Source organism: Clinocottus analis, unplaced genomic scaffold (assembly GCF_023055335.1).
Source record: "Clinocottus analis isolate CAN_PGR_092001 unplaced genomic scaffold, fCliAna1.0.p SCAF_17, whole genome shotgun sequence".
Classification (NCBI taxonomy): Eukaryota; Metazoa; Chordata; class Actinopteri; order Perciformes; family Cottidae; genus Clinocottus; species Clinocottus analis.
In genome coordinates, this window is record NW_027175898.1 from 620,284 (window position 1) to 641,081 (window position 20,798).

General features: G+C 40.3%; 2 protein-coding genes and 1 pseudogene across 2 annotated transcripts; all 3 read left to right on the plus strand.

The window, feature by feature from the left end:
• The first annotated feature begins 1,886 nt into the window (after positions 1 to 1,886).
• On the plus strand, positions 1,887 to 3,428 carry LOC137787779 (CD5 antigen-like). The gene is made up of 4 exons (XM_068580516.1): positions 1,887 to 1,947; positions 2,057 to 2,164; positions 2,706 to 3,014; positions 3,106 to 3,428. Exons 1-4 carry the CDS (start codon positions 1,887 to 1,889, stop codon positions 3,426 to 3,428), a joined length of 801 nt encoding a protein of 266 aa, XP_068436617.1.
• Positions 3,429 to 5,971: 2,543 nt separating this feature from the next.
• On the plus strand, positions 5,972 to 9,930 carry LOC137787780 (CD5 antigen-like; annotated as a pseudogene).
• Positions 9,931 to 14,007: 4,077 nt separating this feature from the next.
• Positions 14,008 to 15,351, plus strand: LOC137787781 (potassium voltage-gated channel subfamily S member 3-like). Its single transcript, XM_068580517.1, has one exon. It carries the CDS (start codon positions 14,008 to 14,010, stop codon positions 15,349 to 15,351), a length of 1,344 nt encoding a protein of 447 aa, XP_068436618.1.
• Positions 15,352 to 20,798: the final 5,447 nt, after the last annotated feature.

Consider the following 20,798-nt stretch of genomic DNA (forward strand, 5'->3'; position numbering starts at 1 on the left):
CCTCTGAATGACTCTGCGCTAATGTTGAAACATATAAAAACAGGATACTGATAACATTAATCTGATAGGAACATCTCAGCATTTAATGGTTGTCATGGGAACAATCATATAATCTGCAATCAGTCAGAAACGTCTGGTGAAATTTGAGGTTTGAAAAGTCATAAAGGTTTGCGAGAATCCAGAGTGTAAACATCATCTTAAATGGACTGATTTAACAAGAAAAAAGGCGGTGAAATAGATACTCAAAAATGACAAATCATTTTTTTTTAAAAGTGTAGAGACGTAATGCAACAACAGTGAAACTCTAAACAACCACAAAAGCTTTGAAACACCCACAACGAGATGTAAAACAACCAAAAAGACATGTAAAACTTCAACGAAGAAGCATAAACTGAATACAAAGAGACTAAAACAACCAAATTTTTTTTAAACAAATTCAAAGAGACTTAAAACAAACACAAACGGTTTAAAACGACTCAAAATAACCACAAAGACCATCTAACTTTTACTTACATTTCTAATTATCTTGCTCTACTTGATTTATAGTTCTATGGTTCTATACTACTTCCATGACACCACATGCTGTACAGGACAATAACTAAACAGATTTGTTTCTGACCAAAGGGAGAACAAAGACACCAGTGTGAAAAAGTGTCTGATCCTCTGGTCAAACTGTAAGCATGGTCGACAGAAGAACCTGATCATGTGACAGTAGGACGAGGCCTCTTCATTAAAACTGAGGACAACAGTTACGCTCCACCTCTTCCTGTGTGTAGATATACACTGAGGACAGTGCGCAGACACACAGACGGGCAGAGAGACAGACGGCATGGATCACCTGATGCTGCTGCTGCTGTTGCTGTGGAGCTCAGGTAGGACTCTGCTCTAGAGATGATGCGCTTCATTCAAGTATTTCTGTTGCATCTTTACGAACTGATCACAAACTGAGGTTCTTTTGTCACGCCTTTCAAGATTATTGCAATCAAATGAAAGAGGTTTAATTATATATATGTATGTTCCTACATGAATTATTTTTATATAAGTCTCAATAATTATTGTCTGCATGAACAGTACCATGTTTAAAATAAATAACAACTCAAAAATGTCCTCTTAAACGTGATGATGTGCAATGAACTTTGTAAAATTGTACACATTCAAGTTAAAATCCCTCCATTTTAATTAAATCATAAGTTATTGATATTATTTGTAGTGATTTATTATTTATGTAATCAGTAATTATCTCCCTGTGCAGTGTTTTTGGTCCGCCATAGATTCAGACTGGTGGCAGGAGGTGATGCAGCAGTGACTTTGGCTGCAGTCCAATAGTCAGAAAAGGACCTCCTAACATTTAATCCTGACCACTTTTCCTTGACCTGTGTGGAAAATGTCACAGGGTCAAGGAAAGAGGGGAAGGAGAACTCATGAGGAGTTAGAAAACAACCTCATTGTTTAGAGAATCCCACTCCACTTTATTAACTATGTAGTTATGATGTAATGGCAGTAGACGTGGTGACGATGTTCTGCAGCGTTGCAACGACAATGTTCAGGAGATGGACTACAGATCATTTTAGATACTTTGTCTGTGTTCTACAGTGTTGTGTCATAACGATATAAACAATTCATAGTTTCATAGTTTTACTTTATTAAGAACATAAACAACCTGGTTCATAGTTTTACTTTATTAAGAACACAAACAACCTGGTTCATGTATGAGCCTTGTTGTTTATGTTCGTAATGAATGTTTGTGTTGTTTAGGTTGTTTATATTATTAATAAAGTAATACATTACCTTATTAACAACATAAACAACCTGGTTCGTAGTATTACTTTATTAAGAACATCAACAACCTGGTTCATATATGAGCATGATTGTTTATGTTCTTAGTAATGAATAAATATGTGTCTATTTCTCCAGGACTTGATGCTGAAGAAAATTACAAATCAACAGGTAAATAAATAAAGAAAAGAAATAAAGCAGAATCGGCAGTCACGTTTTAGTTAGATATTTTCTGAATAAAATAAATTTCTATAGTGATGACTCTGTTGTTTCTGTTCAGAACCTGTCAGGTTGGTGGGAGCAGACAGTCGCTGTGCAGGAACACTGGAGGTGAAACATCAAGGAGACTGGAGACCAGTAGGTGGCTCTTGCACCCTGAAGAAAGCAGCAGTTCTCTGTAGAGAGCTGGACTGTGGCTCTGCTGTTTCTGTGAGACGGAGAGTGGAGTCCTCAAAGAGGTCTGTGTGGTGGCTCAACTCTCAATGTGTTCACTTTGGATCTGCTGTGAGAAAGTGTTTAATATCAGGTTCCTCCAACCTCTTACTGGATCTCACCTGCTCAGGTGAGTACATCAGTGACATCATCTATGACAGTAATGTGTTGACACATGCACCAGCTAGAATGACAGCAAACTTGTCTGATGAGCTCGTCAATATCTCCACACCGTCCTTGACTCTGAGACCCTCCTTCGAGAGTCCAGCCCCATCTCTTTAGACTTTAGGGATCATTTTATAAACATACTTATATTCTGTGTCACAGATCTTCTCAGAAATACAAGACAGAATGTTATTTAGTGTCTGGTGTCTTTCATTTTCTATCATTGACTTTTTATTTATATATTTATTGAATCTCTGAATTATTGTTTCATGACATCTTTTATTTAGTGTCTGGTGTCTTTTATCTCTCTCTTTCATCTTCTATCATCTCTCCAGACTCTGTCAGGTTGGTGAATGGGACCAGTCAGTGCTCAGGCAGACTGGAGGTGAGGTCTAACCAGTGGTGGTCCTCAGTGTGTGAAGATGGCTTTGACCAGCAGGATGCAGAGGTGGTCTGTAGGGAACTTGGCTGTGGGGATCCTTCAGTCCTCCGGGGGGCGCTCTATGGAGAAGTAGAGGCTCCAATGTGGACCAAAGAGTTCCAGTGTGAAGGCCATGAGTCTGCTCTCCTGGACTGTAGAAGCTCAGGCTCAGAGAGAAACACCTGCTCACCTGGCGAAGCTGTTGGACTCACCTGCTCAGGTAGAAGAGAAGCTGCAGCTTTGATCTGCTTCATTTCTGTCCTACTGAAACTCACCTTGTTCTTTTACTGATGACTGTTGTTTCTGTTCAGAACCTGTCAGGGTGGAGGGCGGAGACAGTCACTGTGCAGGAACACTGGAGGTGAAACATCAAGGAGACTGGAGACCAGTAGATGTTTCTTCCTGGACCATGAAGGAAGGAGCTGTTGCCTGTAGAGAGCTGGACTGTGGCTCTGCTGTTTCTGTGAGACAGAGAATGGAGTCCTCAGAGAGATCTGTATGGAAGATCAACTTTGACTGTGTTCACTCTGGATTTGCTCTGAGAGAGTGTTTATCATCACATTCATCTTACTCTGCCCAGGATCTCACCTGCTCAGGTAAGGCCATCATTTACATCACCTATGTGCCAATCTAATTCATACGTTTTGGTTCAGTCTCTCCCTAACTACATACTGTGAATTTGTCTATAAAACTCTCTGAGGTGGAGACATGTTTCTTCATCAAGTTCAAGGCACATCTTCTGAGGTGTGGATACTCAATGTAAATCTGCAGTGAGAGAATCTCTTTCTCAGCAGCAAAGATGTCCAGGTGGAACACCGATACTATTTATCTCTCAGTGAAGCTCTTCCGATGTTCTGATCTGGCTCCTCGTTGATGTCAAGCTGCAGAATGTCTTTCCCCTGATGTTTCTGTTCTGTCTGCATGTGAGGAAAGTTCACGGCATTACTGGACAGCAGTTGTATCTTTCAAACGTGTTTCCTTCACTGATCCTGTTGAAGACATGTTCATCATCTTCCTACAGCTCTTAATTTATCAGCTTTGTTGATCAGTAAAGGGCGATCTGTCAGAAACACTGAATCCAAAAGCCACTGGTAGTCCTCTGGCTGTGCATATTCTGTACGTAATGAAAGATTCAGAAAGTCTCACTGAATCTCAACAACAATGTTCCTGTGCTCAGCCATCTTACAATGATATTCTCTGTGGAGTTCTGGGCCCTATATTTGTCGTGATTCAACAAAATTGCGCAAATATCCTGTTATCCAGCTTAAATTAACGACATGATTGACGTCAGGCTAAGTCGGTTTCTCAAAGGGTGATCAGCGTTCAAACGATCTCTTTGAATATGAGTATTATTCATAATCAGAAATTCAATCAAGCAGTGAAAATAAATTGTGTGTGATTCTCTGTATTCTTATAATGTGTCCACCTTCATCATGTTCTATAATGATGATATGTATGGTGTACTAATAACACTTTCATATAATTATGAGTGCTTTCAACACATCCATAAGTTTCTTAAACGCTAAATAAATGCTACAAACAGCACAGCATGCGACAGCTTTTATGATGTTCTCCTCAACGCTCGGCTGCGCCGTGTGGTGTTCAATGTACGGCTCCGGAAAGTCTCATAAATAAATGATTCCTTGTCGGCAGAATTGATAGCGCTTGTACAAGAAATCATGACGATGTGAAAACAGATCTTGGCGATCTCGAAGAACTCTCTCCTTATGAAATGCTAATCTAATTAATATCGCTCCTTCCTCAATGGGATCCCAGCTTATCCAGTGAATTTTAGTTAGCCTGTGCAGGAGCAGGTTTACATTTTTGTCTGTGTTGCTATGGTGATTTTTATAAACATGAACCGAATAAGCCTAACTTACGTCATCTTAAAATAAAAATTAGCCGGCTGACTCAGTAAGCAAGGTACGAGAAATAGGGCCCTGGTCCAAACAGAACTCACAATCTTCATGGCAACATCCCTTCTTCTTTAATGTAAACATCTTTCACCACAAAGATTGCTGGTTAATTCTACATGCTTATAAAGGAAGTCCAGAAAAGTCTCCATGTTTATACAATATGATGACCCCATCAGCACGAATCCTTCTCTGAGCTTCTGTGCACTGTTTTGTAAAGCCGCTTCAAAGTTCTCTACTTTGGTAAGACCACGCTCACACTGCAGACGAGACAATGTCTTAATTCAGTCAAGAGAAAGAGAAGTCTCATCCCAGTCTGACTAAATGTGTAAACTTTTAGATCTTTTGAGTTTTAATATATTTATGTTTCGAACCAACGTAGCTGGCTAGTTGATCACATGGGTACATCCCAAGTCTCTTAATGCATTTGTGTTTTCCTCACTTGTGTAGCTCCAACAGGGATGCATGGAGAGATGAAGGAAACAAAGAAATATGTTTTAAGAGAACCGAAAGGACTTCTCATTTCTGCAATGTCTGTTTCTGATCAGCTGACTGACAGCTGGATCAGCTGTCAGTCGGCTTTAACAGCTGGAGAGACTGACTGATTTTGTGTCTGGGAACATGATCAGTCTAACAGTTTCCTGGTCCAGACAGTTTTCAGCTATAGCATTCCAATAACAATCCAACAATCCAAATATTTATAAAAATGATTGTATAATGTTTTCAGTTGAGTTAATGGTGTTAAACTGCTACATATACTAATAAAATACACAGTTTTCAGAAATGTTTTCTATTACCTGTTGAGTATTTATACACAGTGTGTGGTATTTATACTGTGTTCTATGTTCTACTTACACACGCAGAATCGATTTCGGCGGAATACGTTTGTCTAATTTATGAATTATTTGTGTCTCTATGTTTTCAAATTCTGATTGTTACGTTATTATTAAATAACCAGAATATGATTATGGTTTCTCTTGAACACTGGAATAAATGTATTAGGCTGAATGTTTTGAGGGAAATTTAAATGGGATAACTCATCAAACCCGACACTGAGGAAGTGTCTTAGTGGCGTGTCGGCCACTAAGACACTTCCTGGAAGCTCTCCTGTATTCTCGCTCATGGCTCCTCAGACATAAGAGCTTCAGGAAGTCCACCAACATGGCGTCTCAGATTTACTTCCAGTTCAAGCAAGGAGATGACAAATAAGAGACTTGGGATGCACCGCTGGACAGTTCTAAACTTCTCCAGCTTGTCACTGACAATGAGCACTGACCGTGACTCCCAGCATGCCAAGCAGCAACAGGACAGTGTCAAAGACCGCATGGAAGTGTAACACCTCGTCAAGTTCAAGTTCTGTTATCCTTGTTTGTGCATTTGTCACTTTTGGGGTTTCCTGTTGTATTTTGTCATTCCTCATCACACTTGTTCCAAAATATTACGACTAACTTTCATGAAGTTAAAACAGTGTTGAGTTGTATCTGACAGGTCCCCTGTGTGGCTCCACTGTTATAGAGCACAGCGTGCACAAGAGAACAATAGATCATTCGTTTCATGATTCTATCTTTGGCACTAAGTTTCTCACAATCAGCTGGAAACCAGTCAGATGGACGGGTTGGGCACCACTGGTCTAAACTGGTGTCTGACCCAGTTATTTAAGTTTTATACCATTATGACTCATTCTAGTTATGTCATGTGTACTGTTAGTATTGAGTATTATGGTATGAGAGGTTTTATTTTCATTATTATGATTGACTTTTTATTTTTATATTTATTGAATCTCTGAATTATTGTTTCATGACATCTTTTATTTAGTGTCTGGTGTCTTTTATCTCTCTCTTTCATCTTCTATCATCTCTCCAGACTCTGTCAGGTTGGTGAATGGGACCAGTCAGTGCTCAGGCAGACTGGAGGTGAGGTCTAACCAGTGGTGGTCCTCAGTGTGTGAAGATGGCTTTGACCAGCAGGATGCACAGGTGGTCTGTAGGGAACTTGGCTGTGGAGCTCCTTCAGTCTTCCGGGGGGCGCTCTATGGAGAAGTAGAGGCTCCAATGTGGACCAAAGAGTTCCAGTGTGGAGGCCATGAGTCTGCTCTCCTGGACTGTAGAAGCTCAGGCTCAGAGAGAAACACCTGCTCACCTGGCGAAGCTGTTGGACTCACCTGCTCAGGTAGAAGAGAAGCTGCAGCTTTGATCTGCTTCATTTCTGTTCTACTGAAACTCACCTTGTTCTTTTACTGATGACTGTTGTTTCTGTTCAGAACCTGTCAGGCTGGAGGGAGGAGACAGTCACTGTGCAGGAACACTGGAGGTGAAATATCAAGGAGACTGGAGACCAGTAGATGACTCTGACTGGACCCTGAAGGAAGCAGCTGTTTTTTGTAGAGAGCTGGACTGTGGCTCTGCTGTTTCTGTGAGACAGAGAACGGAGTCCTTTGGGAGATTTGTGTGGAAGATCGACTCTGACTGTGTTCACTTTGGATCTCCTCTGAGGGAGTGTGTAACGTTAGGTTACTCTTTCTCCATCTTGAATCTCACCTGCTCAGGTAAGCCCATCATTTATGACATCACCTCTGACAGCAATATGTCCAGTATATTTCGCCCTCTGTCACAGTGACAGTCAGTGGGTTTCCATTAGACTGAACTGTAAAGTTATCCAGGACAAAGACATCCTGAGAGGTGGGCTTGTTTCTGGAAGCTTCAAACCCTCCATAGACTGCTGAGCTCACCTGTCAGGACACACCTGTCTGTCTGTCTGTCTGTCTGTGGTGACATTACGTCCTTTAGCATTTCAACATTTCTGTTCTCTCGTCTCAAATCTGTCTTCTGAATGTGTTTCTGGTTGAATGTCTGAAATCAGGTCTGTTTTTCACACAAGTTGATGAAATGTTTAGTTGTCTGATTCAAAACAGGTCAGTAAACGCCCCTCCGGTGAATCTTAAGGAAGACGCTGTATGAGACGACTAAACGTCCTCACTAGAACACTGGCTTGCTTCAGCTTAGTGATGGAGAAGTGACGTCATGTGACCATGGTGGAGTTACTTTACACTTTAAACATCAGTAAATTCATGAGTGAAGAATAGTTTTGATGAACTAAACATGGAAGATAATAATAATCCAAAATCAAATGGAAGAATCCCATTGGCTGTTTGAGCAAGGAACCAGTGATGATGACTTCCTGTTGGACAACAGAAATACATCATCCTGTAGAACTCTAATACAAGACAAGAGAGAAGACAAACTTGATAAAATATCTACGGACTGGTGTTACATCCCGTCATATCAGCTGGAGATATGAAACAATATCGCCATGTTTCTGGATGTAACTCGCATCTCCTTTCGAGCACAGACATAAACATGTACTCAAAATGGAGGCTGAAGTCTTAGCATTTCCTGCATTTTCTGGATCTTCTTTTAGATTAGACTGGATAAGTCTTCAGGCTATGTTCCCATTGTGTTGTTTAGTTCATAAGTCCCATTTATAGTCATCTGCAGGCATATATTTGCCAATAAATGTTCAGGCGGAAACAAAAGTTTTATATTCATTATTTTCAAACTTATGTAACTCAGTGTCATTAGCAATTAAAGTGATTGAGACTATTGATGGGGGGAAAAGCTTAAGAGTTTTTTCTTTCAAAAGATACCAAGACTTTACCTTACCAAGAATTTACTCCAAATGGTTTAAGTACAGCTTTCAATTTACTTTGAGTTTTATTTAGGCGTTTTCTTTCTGCAAATGTTAATCGAACATGAGCACATACAAGGGAGATAAAGCAGTGAGAATTGGATAGTTTAAACATCTTTTAAAACTTCCATCATCTCTCTGTGTTCACAGACCCATTGTTTCAGCCAATCATCTCTGTGTCCTCCTCCATGGACGGGGTCTCCGAGGCCCAGCAGCAGGGGGCTCTTGTGCTCAGGGGCTCCACCTTCACCATCTGCTGCTCCGTCCAGCCACAGTACCCAGGAGGCTCCTTCCAGCTCACCTTCACCTCCTCCAACTCAGCACACAAGTACACCCAGCAGGCTGTCAATCACTCTGCCGACTTCCTCTTCCTTGCTGCAGAGCCCGCCCACCAAGGAAGCTACAGCTGCATTTATCACGTCTTTGGTTTTTCTCGTAACTTCTCCTCTGAGAGCCGTCTTCTCTCTCTCACTGTCTCAGGTAAGCAGGCTGTTTACATGCAAGTTTGGGGAAAATGACAACAGAGTCCATGTTGGTGTTTCTGCAATGACACCGACTGACTCCTGTTATTGTGTTACACATGTAACATAAAGTAACCAAAGTTAAACAAAGTCTATAAATGACCACAGCTAACTATATACTGTAGGACAGAGCAGGTGTGGTTACCAGGACAACTCTGCTTCTCTGAGAACTGAAGCCCCTTCTGAAGCTCCACTGCCACCACATCAGTCATGACACCCTTCGCCCCGAACTCAATATTTTTAAGTGTCGTTCCTCCACCTGTCAGAATCAAGAAGGGCGGTGTGGTCAGATACCTCACTCAGCGAACGAAGGTCATCCTGGAGACCAAACGCTGAGGCAGTTGTTAATGATAGCGATTACACTTTCAATTGACTCTTTACTAAGTCTTGCTCCTTTTTAGTCAATTATCATCCGATTAGAGTCAAATAATACACCATAAAGCAGGGTATGCTTTAGGGCTAAAAGGTGATTGACAGGTCTCTACCAGAGAGACTCCTCCTCAGTCCAGTCACTTTCTTCTCACTGGTTCCATAAAATAAAGATGGCGACGGCTACAGCCCACTAACGTGACGTCTTGACGACTCCGTCCACTTCTTACATAACGTCTCTGGTTCAAACAGTGAATATGAAGTAAACATGAAGAGTAATATGTGTAAGTGAGTGTAGCTCTCAGGTACAATGGGAGCTATCGGACTCATGATGTTGTGCGATGTGATAAATGTCCTGTGTTTGATCAGATCCAACACCTCTCATCATCAAAGCTGTCGTCCTGCCGCTGACTCTGCTGTTGGTGAACACTGCCCTCTACTTCTACTGCAAGGTACTGACACACTGTTGTTTAGACCAGCGCCTGAAATGAAGCCCTCCTTTGTTGACTGAACTGATGACTGTGCTGTCATGTCTTTCCAGGCCAGCAGGGGGCAGAAGCTCGGCAGACAGGAGAACATTGAGATGGATAATTACAACCTGGGTGTTCCTGCAGCTGAAGAAGAAGAAGGAGCTCAGGGAGCAGAGTAGCTCCTCCAAAGAGCTCATCTCACATCCAGATGGATTTCTAACACACAACCACCATCAGCTCACTTTTATATGCATGTTCTCTTTAAACTACAAGGCTGAAGTAGGGTATGACATTGTTATTGCTGGTCTTTCTTACTCTCAACAAAGTGTTGGTCTCTTCATACATTCTGACTTCCTGTCTGTCGCTCACAGCTCCAAGCCCACTGGTTCCTGCTGATAACAGCTCAGATATAAAGTTTCATTAGAAAACTAATCCTCAGATCAGGTTTACCAGAGTCCAAGCAGCCGGGGTCTTAGAAAGCAAAGAGAACTATGTTAATGTGATGTATTGAGTTAGAATAAACATGAAACATTGACATATAGCTTCTACATTATGTGGAACGATACTTAATGTTTAGAATCTGTTGTAAGTGATTTTAAAAAACAATGACCTTCATGACTCCTTTCAGTGCTCCCATGTGGTTCACATGGCTCATTCATTGTCGTGACAAAGATTTCTGCAGCAGGACTACATTTAGCTAAAAGATATTCATTATTATAGCAATAGCACGCCCAGCTGTGATCATCCTTTAGCATCTATTTGTCGTTTGTTTTGACTTGAGGGGCTTTCAAGACATTTTATTATTTTGCTTGTAGTTGTACTTCTTGATTCTACTATATTTTGTAATTTATGTGTGTACATGTTTTATAATCAAAGGTTTTACTCATTTCACAAGAATCTTTTATTTTTATACTTCATGAATTGACAAAATTTTGTAATTACATAGTTTATGATTGTTTCATATATAAAGATTTTACTGATTTCATAAGAATGTGGTTTTTAGGGATTTTGCTTATTTTATTACATTATTTTACTTAATTCATGATTTTGGATATTTCATATTTTCACATTAAATATTTTCATAATTAAGGGTTTTACTTCATTCCTAGGCGTTTTGCTTAATTTTGTAATAGCATTATATTACTTTTTGTTTATTATTGTACTTCATTAATTTACTTAGATTTGTAATCAAGAAATTTGCAAATCTTTTATAAATAGGTTCATTTCATAAGAATGTAATTCAAGTTTGGACTTTGTAAATTGACTTAATTTTGTAATTAAGGTATTAACCAAATAATAAAGGATTTCTTAAATAAGGACCATTTCTCCGAATTGTGTAATTCTGGACAAGTATTTAAGGATTTGGATTATTAATAAGAAGTTTACTTTATTTTGTAAATAAGGAATTTTCTCATTTGAAAGGAGCTTTGCTTTTTGAACATTTTAATTACTTAGTGCAAAAAGGAATTAAATATACAATATCTTCTGAACTAATCAAATAATCTGAAGAAAATATGAACACATGTAAAACTAAACGTGTTTGCAACTGCCCTCAATGAGTGGAGACAATAATGTATTGCAGGTTTAATAAATATAAAGAGTGATTTACTGGCACTAGTGCGGCCATCGCGTCACTGAGTCCCGGTAAGTGTACATTACACTCTCACAGTTCCCTGATGGGGAGGAACATCTTGTGTTGCGTTGGTCCACACCATCCTCCGTATGAGCAGCTCATGTGTTCATGTGTGCAGGTGTGTTTCCACTCGGGGCTTTGTTCAAGCCACAGACCAGAGTGGGTCCAGACTATGTAAAGGAGTCTGGTACTGATGCCAACTTTTTGGAAACTCGTTAAAGCCACTATAGCTCCACAAGTGTGTTGTATTATAATTATATTAGACATTGACCATCAGCTCCACTATACCTCCAGCCAGCCCAAAGCAGTGATCTGTTTTGGTCTAGCATGAAACATTCAAACACAAGAAACCTTCATTTGTTCATGTGACGTTCTGGTAAAACCCATAATATATAGTGGAGCATAGTGAAATGAAATCACTCCCCTGCCTCCAAATGGATGAATAAAGAGAACCGGGTACAGTGTTGGATGCGGGCCCGTTTCTTCCTCTGGAAGTGGAGCATGAAACAAACATATAGTTTGACTTCCGAGTAAAATTATAGTCGTTTTTTTTGTACTCTCAACACAGTGTTGTTCTCCTCATACGTATTTCTTGTAAAATAAATAAATGAAGTGTCTTTGTTAATTGTACTCAATATTGTACTGAAAAAGTAAATACATCATAATATGAACAACAATCAACTCTGTAATCTTTGCATTCATAACTGTTAAATGTACAAACCACTGGGCTCATAACGGAAATATACTGTAAGATATATTTAAAAGCCAACACTGTAACTTTTGCATTCATTATTTGTAAAAAATAAATACATTAAAAAAAAATACATTTTGTCACTGTTTCAACTTTCAACACAGGCTTTAAGTGAGCTGGCGCAGGCCCGACACCGCATGAAAGTGTAAAGTTGTGTAAAAACAACCCGGTGGTAGAAGACGTGGTAGCCAGTGTCACAGATGGCTCGGGGGCGCGCTCCGCCGCGCGCGGCCTCACAGACACCACACCACCGGGCACAGTGCGCGCGCGCCGGCCGGAGCTCCACAGGACATTTCCTCCGCCAGAGGAACGACAGGTATGCATGCTGCCGAGCAAGCTCCCTCAGCTTCTAAGTTCATGTAGAAATGCTGTAACAGGAAACAGGAATCCCTGGTCGCAAATCGTTGACATTGTTTGTCTTAAGTATTATTTTTGCGCAAGCTTTTCGGATTATTTGGTGCAGCAATTTTCTAATGTCCTTGTAAAAGTCTGTTTTATTTCACTTTACTCTTTACCTTTGCATGTCGCGCCATGGATTTTAAAAAAAAAACTTTTTTTGACAGTTTAAAACGCTGCCAACTTTTCTTACTGCAGAAACGGGACTAATCTGACCTTGGTTTGCCTTTTCACTGCCATTTGAAGCAGTAACACAAGAGAGACAGCAGGTATTGATGACTGTTGACGGGTTCCAAGTCCACGATTTGTAGGCCGATGCACAATTTGGGCCACGCTTGGTATCATAGAAACACTGATGCTGCACTAATATTATAACTTGATCGGCACCATGTGATTTGAGCCATTGGCAGCCAATACGTTCAGTTTAAGGAACCACTTGTTCTCATGTTGAGGCTGGTTTATGTTTAATTTGGAGCAGACACACTTGATTTGCTTCAAGAGGTGATCGTGTCACATAGGTCAACCTCTTTGAGCAAATCTGCATTTTCTGTGAATTCAGCAAATGGAGGTGCACTTTTCTTTTGCTTTGATGTGAATTCGTTTTGTCTTCACGTCACTGTCTGTCTATCAATGAATCTTAGTTGCATTATGTTGTTGGACATTTTGTAATTTCAGGCTGCCATAAAAAATTATGGTCATAAAACAACAGATGAAATTAGCGTCTCTGGCTAACTCTGGCTCACTTTACAGTTTTACTGTTGATTACTGTGCATTGTCCCTGAAAAATAAACAAATGCATAAATAATTTGTATACATGAATTGGGCAGAGCACTGCCATGATGACACAAACAAACATGTGACTATATATATATATATATATATATATATATATATATATATATATATATATATATATATATATATATATATATATATATGTATATATATATATATATATATATATATATATATATATATAGTTATATAGTTATATAGTTATATATATAGTTATATATATAGTTATATATATATATATATATATATATATATATATATATATATATATATATATATATATATATATATATATATATATATATATATATATAGTTTAATGTTGAATATAAACCTTTTTTTAATCTCTGTAAATGAACACCAACTGATGCTGCTACCGAAATTGTACTTTCTTGATTCTTGTTGTTCTGAGTTTGAACTAATGGTTGAATGCACTTTTTGGAAGTCGCTTCGGATATAAGCGTCGGCTAAATGAAATGAAATGTAGCGTAATGTTCCATGACACGGTGCCACAGAAACTCAGATGCAACTTGATGCCTGGCGGTTCATCGCAAGGCCCATCGCTGGGCTCAGATGACAAGCAAGAAAGTGCAAGCTATTCTAACTCCAGTGTCTTTTGTGTGCAGCTCACAGAGCGTCTGGAGGGTTCTCGCCAGGAAAAGCTGAACGGCATCAATCAAGATGTACGGACGGATTCTGCATCCGAACGGCCCCGCCGACTGCTTTATTAACGTCAACGTTGGTGGTTTCAAACAGCGGATGGAGCGCGACGCCCTAAAGCGGTTCCCGCAGACGCGTCTGGGTCGCCTCCTGGGCTGCAGCTCCGACGAGGCAGTCCTGGAGCTCTGCGATGACTTCAGCCCCTCTGAAATGGAGTACTATTTCGACCGCAGCCCGCGTTTCTTCCTCTACGTTCTCAACTTTTACCTCACAGGCAAAATCCACCTGGCGGACGGGTTGTGCGTAGTCTCCTTTTCTCAAGAGATTGAGTACTGGGGCATTAAGGAGCGCCACCTGGACTTCTGCTGCAGCAACAAGTTCCACGAACTGATGAAGCTCGCCGAGGACAAGCGCACGGATCAGGGGAGCGGCGAACTGCAGCCCCACAGCTGGGACTCGTCTACGGAGGAGCTGTCCTCTTCGGGGGAATACGTAGACCTGTTTGAAGGCTCCTGGTGTGCGACTGTCCGCAGGAACATCTGGATTCGACTTGAGGATCCAGGTTACTCCACTTCCGCCAAAGTGATGGCTGTAACCTCCCTAAGCGTGGTCATGGTCTCTATTGTGGCCATGTGCGTCCACAGCATGCCGGACTACCATCAAGTGGATCTCCATGAGAAGGAGATTGAAAACCCATTGCTGACGTACTTCGAGGTCGTTTGTGTTCTGTATTTCTCCGCCGAGTTTATTCTCCGTCTAGCAGTTGCGCCTTCAGCTAGGAAGTTCTTGTGCGGCCCCCTTAACACGATCGACTTATTGTCGATAGTGCCCTTCTATGTCACTTTAGCCTGTGATGTAACGGACGAAGGGGAGAACACAGATCTGGAGAACGTCGGCAAAGTGGTGCAGATCTTGAGGTTGATGCGAGTGTTCCGCATCCTAAAGCTGGCTCGCCACTCGGCTGGCCTCCGATCTCTGGGTGCCACGCTGCGCCACAGCTCCAGCGAAGTGGGGCAGCTGGTGCTTTTCCTGTCCGTGGGCATTTCCATGTTTTCCGCTCTTATTTACTTTGTGGAGAAAGAATCTCAGGAGTCGGAGCTGCAGACGATGCCTATTGGCTGGTGGTGGGCCACCATTAGCATGACTACAGTGGGCTACGGGGACACCTGCCCCGTCACGCTGGCTGGCAAGCTGATAGCAACCCTGTGCATCCTCTGTGGGCTGCTCATGGTGGCTCTGCCCGTTACGAACATCTTCAATAAATTCTCTGCATTCTACGAGAGGCAAAGACTTATAGACCTCAGACGAACAGGAGTATTCCAAAGAGTTCCAGCATGCAATGTCGCAACGTTTAACACTCCATGAACAACTCATGAAAAGTTGTACAAGAAGCTGTGACCTCGACAAAGGCAGGGCAAAGGGATAAGCGGCACACTGTACTGGATAAACCTGGCTCGAATAAATGAGTGCTTAATTTTTAAAGTCAAGGATGTCATTATTTTCATCGCTCAAAGGAAAAGATCAGCATTTTCTGGAATTTTGCTTCAAAGTAAAGTGAAGCCAATGCCTTGAACTTTTATTCTTTATTACTCCTCTTCCTCCCGCAAAAAATAATTCAGATTATATATAAAATGACTCTACTCATTTAGTAAATGCTGATCCATTTGGAGTGAAATAGACCATAAAGCTGGGTATGCTTAAGGGCGGGGCTACCTTGTGATTGACAGGTCGCTACCACAGCATTGCCCAGTCTGTGAGTCGTCTGTGTTTTAATCTTTTATCTTTAACCCTTTCACAGTGTATTTACGCATCATAGCTCCTCCTGCTTCCTAAAAACCAAGATGGTGACAGCAAAAAACTTGAGGCTTCAAAGCAACAGTCCACAAAATCAATTCAAGATCTATACCGTTCTCACGTGTGCACAGTAAATATGTAGCGAGCATATTCACAGCTGCTTGGTAGCTTAGTTCAAGCTTTTTAAGGACTGGAAAACCGCTAACCTGGATTTGTCCAAACGCAACAATATCCAACAACCAGTATGAACTATTTTTTGGCCAACAGAAACTCCAGGAAGTTACTAATACACATAACATAACCCCTGTGAAACAGCACAGGAGTAGTCGTTCAGATGAGTAACATTTGTTTAGAAATGCTCGAAGGTTGATGTTGTACCTGGACAGAGCTGACTGACTGCTTGGCTACATACACAGTTCTGCACATCAACTCATCTAACTCCAGCCATCACCGTGTTTCCAAGCCATTAATTAAATTCATTATGAAAGTGAAAAGACGTGAAAATTAGCACTCCATCTCCGTCTCTGCCGTGTTGTAGCAGTTGTCATCTATTGATCCATGCGTCTCCTTCTCAAGTCTCAGCTGTATTTTGTGTCAAAAAGCTTTCAGTTGCGTAATCCAATGAGAGGCTGTTTGCTGCGTCATCAGTGTAATTAGTACTTAATCAATGTGCCCGTTAAAGTCAATAAAAATCCTCACAAGGGGCTGATTACACAATTCATCGTATAATGAGTACTGCATCTTTAATTGGAAGAATTAGCCGAAACCATAAAGTTACGTGTTTGGGTTTGTCTTGTGTACATGATGTGTATTGCTTCCAAGCGGCTGTAGTCCGATTATATTTCATCCCTATTTGTGTTGAATATGCAAGCAAACCTTCAATCGTCCTGCGGTCTGATGCTCTCGCCGTATAACAGCCTCATCAGCAGTGCCTACGCATGAGTGTCCCAGTTATCTTCTCCACAGATAAGAACATGCCGGTCCATAAGAACAGAACAGATTTCAGATTTTGGAGTTGCCCTCCAAAAGGAGGCTGACGGAAATTCAACCCAACAGATTTCAATATAAATCACGGCCTCATATTGCTCCCGTGGCAGCTGATGACTTCAACATTTCTGGTACTTTGCAGCCGTCCGGTGTCAAAGAATTGTTAAGCAGCTTGTGGCTTCGGCCCTTAAATAAAGCTCCCCGTCAGCACTTAGGGGTATGGTCACCTTTTTCATGCCTGGACGCCTCCTGCGTCCTTCCTTGATGCTGAAAGTCACACAGTATCGCACTCCGATGTAGTACAATGCTTGAGCGTTTATACGTGACTTGCCACGTCAGCAATATCTGTGGCGTTCTCCGTGCTGAAGGACAGCCGGACGGTTCCCACACATGAACACGGAGAGAGAGTCTGTGTTGTTGGGTACTGTGTTGTTGCTGACCGTCCATGAAGTGATGAAACGTGGAGGGATACAGTGGTGACTTGCACTAAGAAAATCTAGAAAAAAATGGGGTTTCTACAGGAATTCAAGGCAACATGGAGGAGTAACTGATATACAAATGAATATTTAAAAAAGGTCCATCCGATCTCCGTCTGTATCTCTGGGGTTCTGGCGCAGTCACAGATATCCGGTCCAAAGACTCGTTTCCGTGCGCTTCTCATCTCATCGTTTACGGTTCGATTAGCAACCTGAGACACGAGACTGCAGTTGGGGTCGAGGGACGATGCGTACAAGCTAATTTTAGACCGATGAAAAGTATTCTGTGGCAGTTTTCTGCAGTTTTCTCATCATCCTGTCAAATGGTTCAATAGAAAGTTAGTTTCCTGTTTACAGTGTCTGGTTGTCCTTCTGAAAGACGTGTATTTAAGGATTTAACTTTAAGACTTTTTGGGAAAAAATATACTATGACTTTTTTCAATATGACCTTATCGTGACGTATTAAAAAATGTTGAATACGAAACAAAAAATTATGACTTTTAAAAACTTTTTTATAATTATGTTGGACATACATGCTGGAGAACCAGTTTCCTGGAAGACGGAGACACACAAAAAAAACATTCAATTATTACAAATGATGTAATTTGTAGTCTCTGGCTGTGTAAAGATGGAAATGTTCTTCAGGTCCACCTCACCACGATGTCCTCGTCTCACCCACCTCCTCCAGTCTTCTCTCTGAAGGCCAGCAATAAAGAACCATGAGCTCCTCCAATGGGCTGAAGTTCAGCTTCAGGACATCAGGGGCAATGATATTCTCGGGAAGTGTAAATCACACCCAGTGTGAGTCTGAGTCTATTGCACGCCATATCTTGTAATTTCATGAATATTAAAGACATATGTGAAGAAGCTAAAGAGGCTAGTGACTTTTATATTTTGCACGCTAAATGTTAAAAATGATCCTCCCTCACAGCTTCAGCACAGACAAGCTGTTGTCTCACGGTTCTTCTCTCTTGAAGCCATCCATTGAAAATCATGGAATTTATAGTTATATTTATAGTTAGCATTGACACTGAAAAGTGTGCTCCAGAATAAAGTAAAATACATCCTGGCCTACACTGAAGATTCAGTGTTGCAATCTACCAAAATATCAAAGAAGAAGAAGAAAAACGTGCCCATGGATTTGGTTCACACCAGTCCCGACTGCAACCGTTCGGCCATAAAACACTCAAATCAATAAGGTCTTCAGGACTTCAAGTTGCATTCATTTGAAGTTGAACTGTGTTACAAACAGTCAAACTGGTGCATGAAATATAAATATTTCATTTAATTACCATTTATTCTTTCAGGTTGTGCCAGGTGAAGTGTACCAGGGCGGGAGCAGGAGGTCACATTTACTGCAAATGTTGCATTTCAAGAACTCGCCCTTCATTGGATCACATTCTCATTGTGAGTGAATGGGTCTGTGCTGAGTCAGCAGAGCGGCTGCAGAAGGGTCATTATGAATAGAGAGATGTCAATCCTGAGAAGCCGCCGTGAAACTAGCAGCCCAACGACAACAAAGGCTTCTGATCATGAGAATGGGAAATGGCTTGCCAAGGAAACAGTACACTGCTGCTGTACAACTACAAACGCACCTTCTAAGCCACTATCTCCATCAAAACAGCATGCAGCACTATTGCAAAATAAAAACAAGCTATGGACACACACACACACACACACACACACACACACACACACACACACACACACACACACACACACACACACACACACTGGAATAAACATCCCCCTAAAAAAATAAAAGAGAAGAAGATAAATGCTCTTCTTCAGGTGCCTCTGAGCTGTGGTCAGATCAGAGTAGAAAGTGACTTACCAGAAACTCTGTGTTTGAGTTCCATGCTTAAATTTCAGCTATTGATGTTTTACATGCTACGCTCCTCTGAGATATTCAGAGGAATGAACACAGTCACTCTGCTGGGTGGGCCGTGGGGGCAAATTAAGCAGCTGCTCTGTGGTGCCTCAGAGGTTGGGATCAAATCTTCCATACGGCATAGAGATTGATTTTTTTGTGTTGAAATAAAGAATGAAAAAAAGGAAGAGAAAAAAGGCCTGATCAAAGTCATATTAGAAGATTAGAACAACAGATAAAAGAGAGTACACAAATAAGTGAAAGACGTTGGTGTAGTGTCAGTAAATACATAAATAAACACATATTCAAGTAATCACATTACTCTATCAATACTGGATTTGATACCTTAAAAAAAGATCTAAAAAATAATAGTCCCTGTCAGGGTCTTTACCGACTTGTTTATTTTATTTTGAAAGTCTTCACCGGAAGTGTATGTGCTCCAGTTGATGCCTATGACTGTAAAGCGTGTATATTCGTGAGTGTTCACTGACCTTCAGTGGAAAGAAAGGTGCAATTATGTCAGTTTATTCTGACTCTGTTATTTATAGTCTTCCTTTGAAGGGTTCGTGACTTCAAATTTGAGTCACCTTTGTTAGTATGACTGTAAAAACATGGTGTAGTATAATATAATTATACTTCGGGATGAAGAAAAAGTAGACATGGTATGTCCATAACTACTCTGTTCACACTGCATAACTACATGACTGTACTGTACAATGTTTTATTCTGAAATGACGCAACAAATTGTTGCAACGCTGAAAATAACAAGTTCCGTGATTATCGTTCCTGGGGTTGTAATTATCCTCCGTGACCACATGAGGGCAGTGCAGGCCCATTGTTAAAAGACGCGTCCGTTGTCTCCTCTTTCAGAGTAAAACTACTCAAATGCACGGCGGTTATTTGAATAACATGCTGTCCGAAGGTAAGATGCGGGGTATATAAAACAAAACGTTCACGATAAATTATTATTATTATTATTATTATTATTATTATTATTATTATTATTATTATTATTATTATTATTATTATTATGTTTTATCAGGATTATTTTGTTGTCAGTAGGCTCCAGATAAAAGACAATCATGTCCCAGCTGAGTGGCTTTGTGATGTCCTTCATAAACCATTTTACTGAAGACACACTGTCATTAGACTCAAGTACTTCTAGCTCGGTGGATCTTTACGGTGGCTAGTGTAGCTTGAATACGTCTGCCCTCTAGTGGTTCAATATGAGCACTACGTTTAAAATGAATGTACAGTGTATATATATATATATATATATATATATATATATATATATATATATATATATATATATATATATATGTATATATATATATATGTATATGTATATATATATATATGTATATATATATATATGTATATGTATATATATATATATGTATATATATATATATATATATATATATGTATATGTATATGTATATATATATGTCTATCTATCTATATATATAGATAGATAGAGAGATAGAGATAGATAGATATGTATATATCTTAATATTATCTATTATATATATACATATGTATATATGTATATATATCTTAATATCTTATTCTTAATTATAATTACATTTTTACTTTAAGCCTTAGGTGATTCTGTGTGGAAGCTGGACCGAGCAGAACACATTTTTCATTGTACGGAGTAATTGTCTATGCATATGACAATA

Coding starts and splice junctions, on each gene's coding strand:
- LOC137787779 (XM_068580516.1), top strand. CDS start 1,887: ATGAATAAATATGTGTCTATTTCTCCAGGACTTGATGCTGAAGAAAAT. Junction 1,948..2,056: donor AGAAAATTACAAATCAACAG/GTAAATAAATAA, acceptor GTTTCTGTTCAG/AACCTGTCAGGTTGGTGGGA. Junction 3,015..3,105: donor TGTTGGACTCACCTGCTCAG/GTAGAAGAGAAG, acceptor GTTTCTGTTCAG/AACCTGTCAGGGTGGAGGGC.
- LOC137787781 (XM_068580517.1), top strand. CDS start 14,008: ATGTACGGACGGATTCTGCATCCGAACGGCCCCGCCGACTGCTTTATT.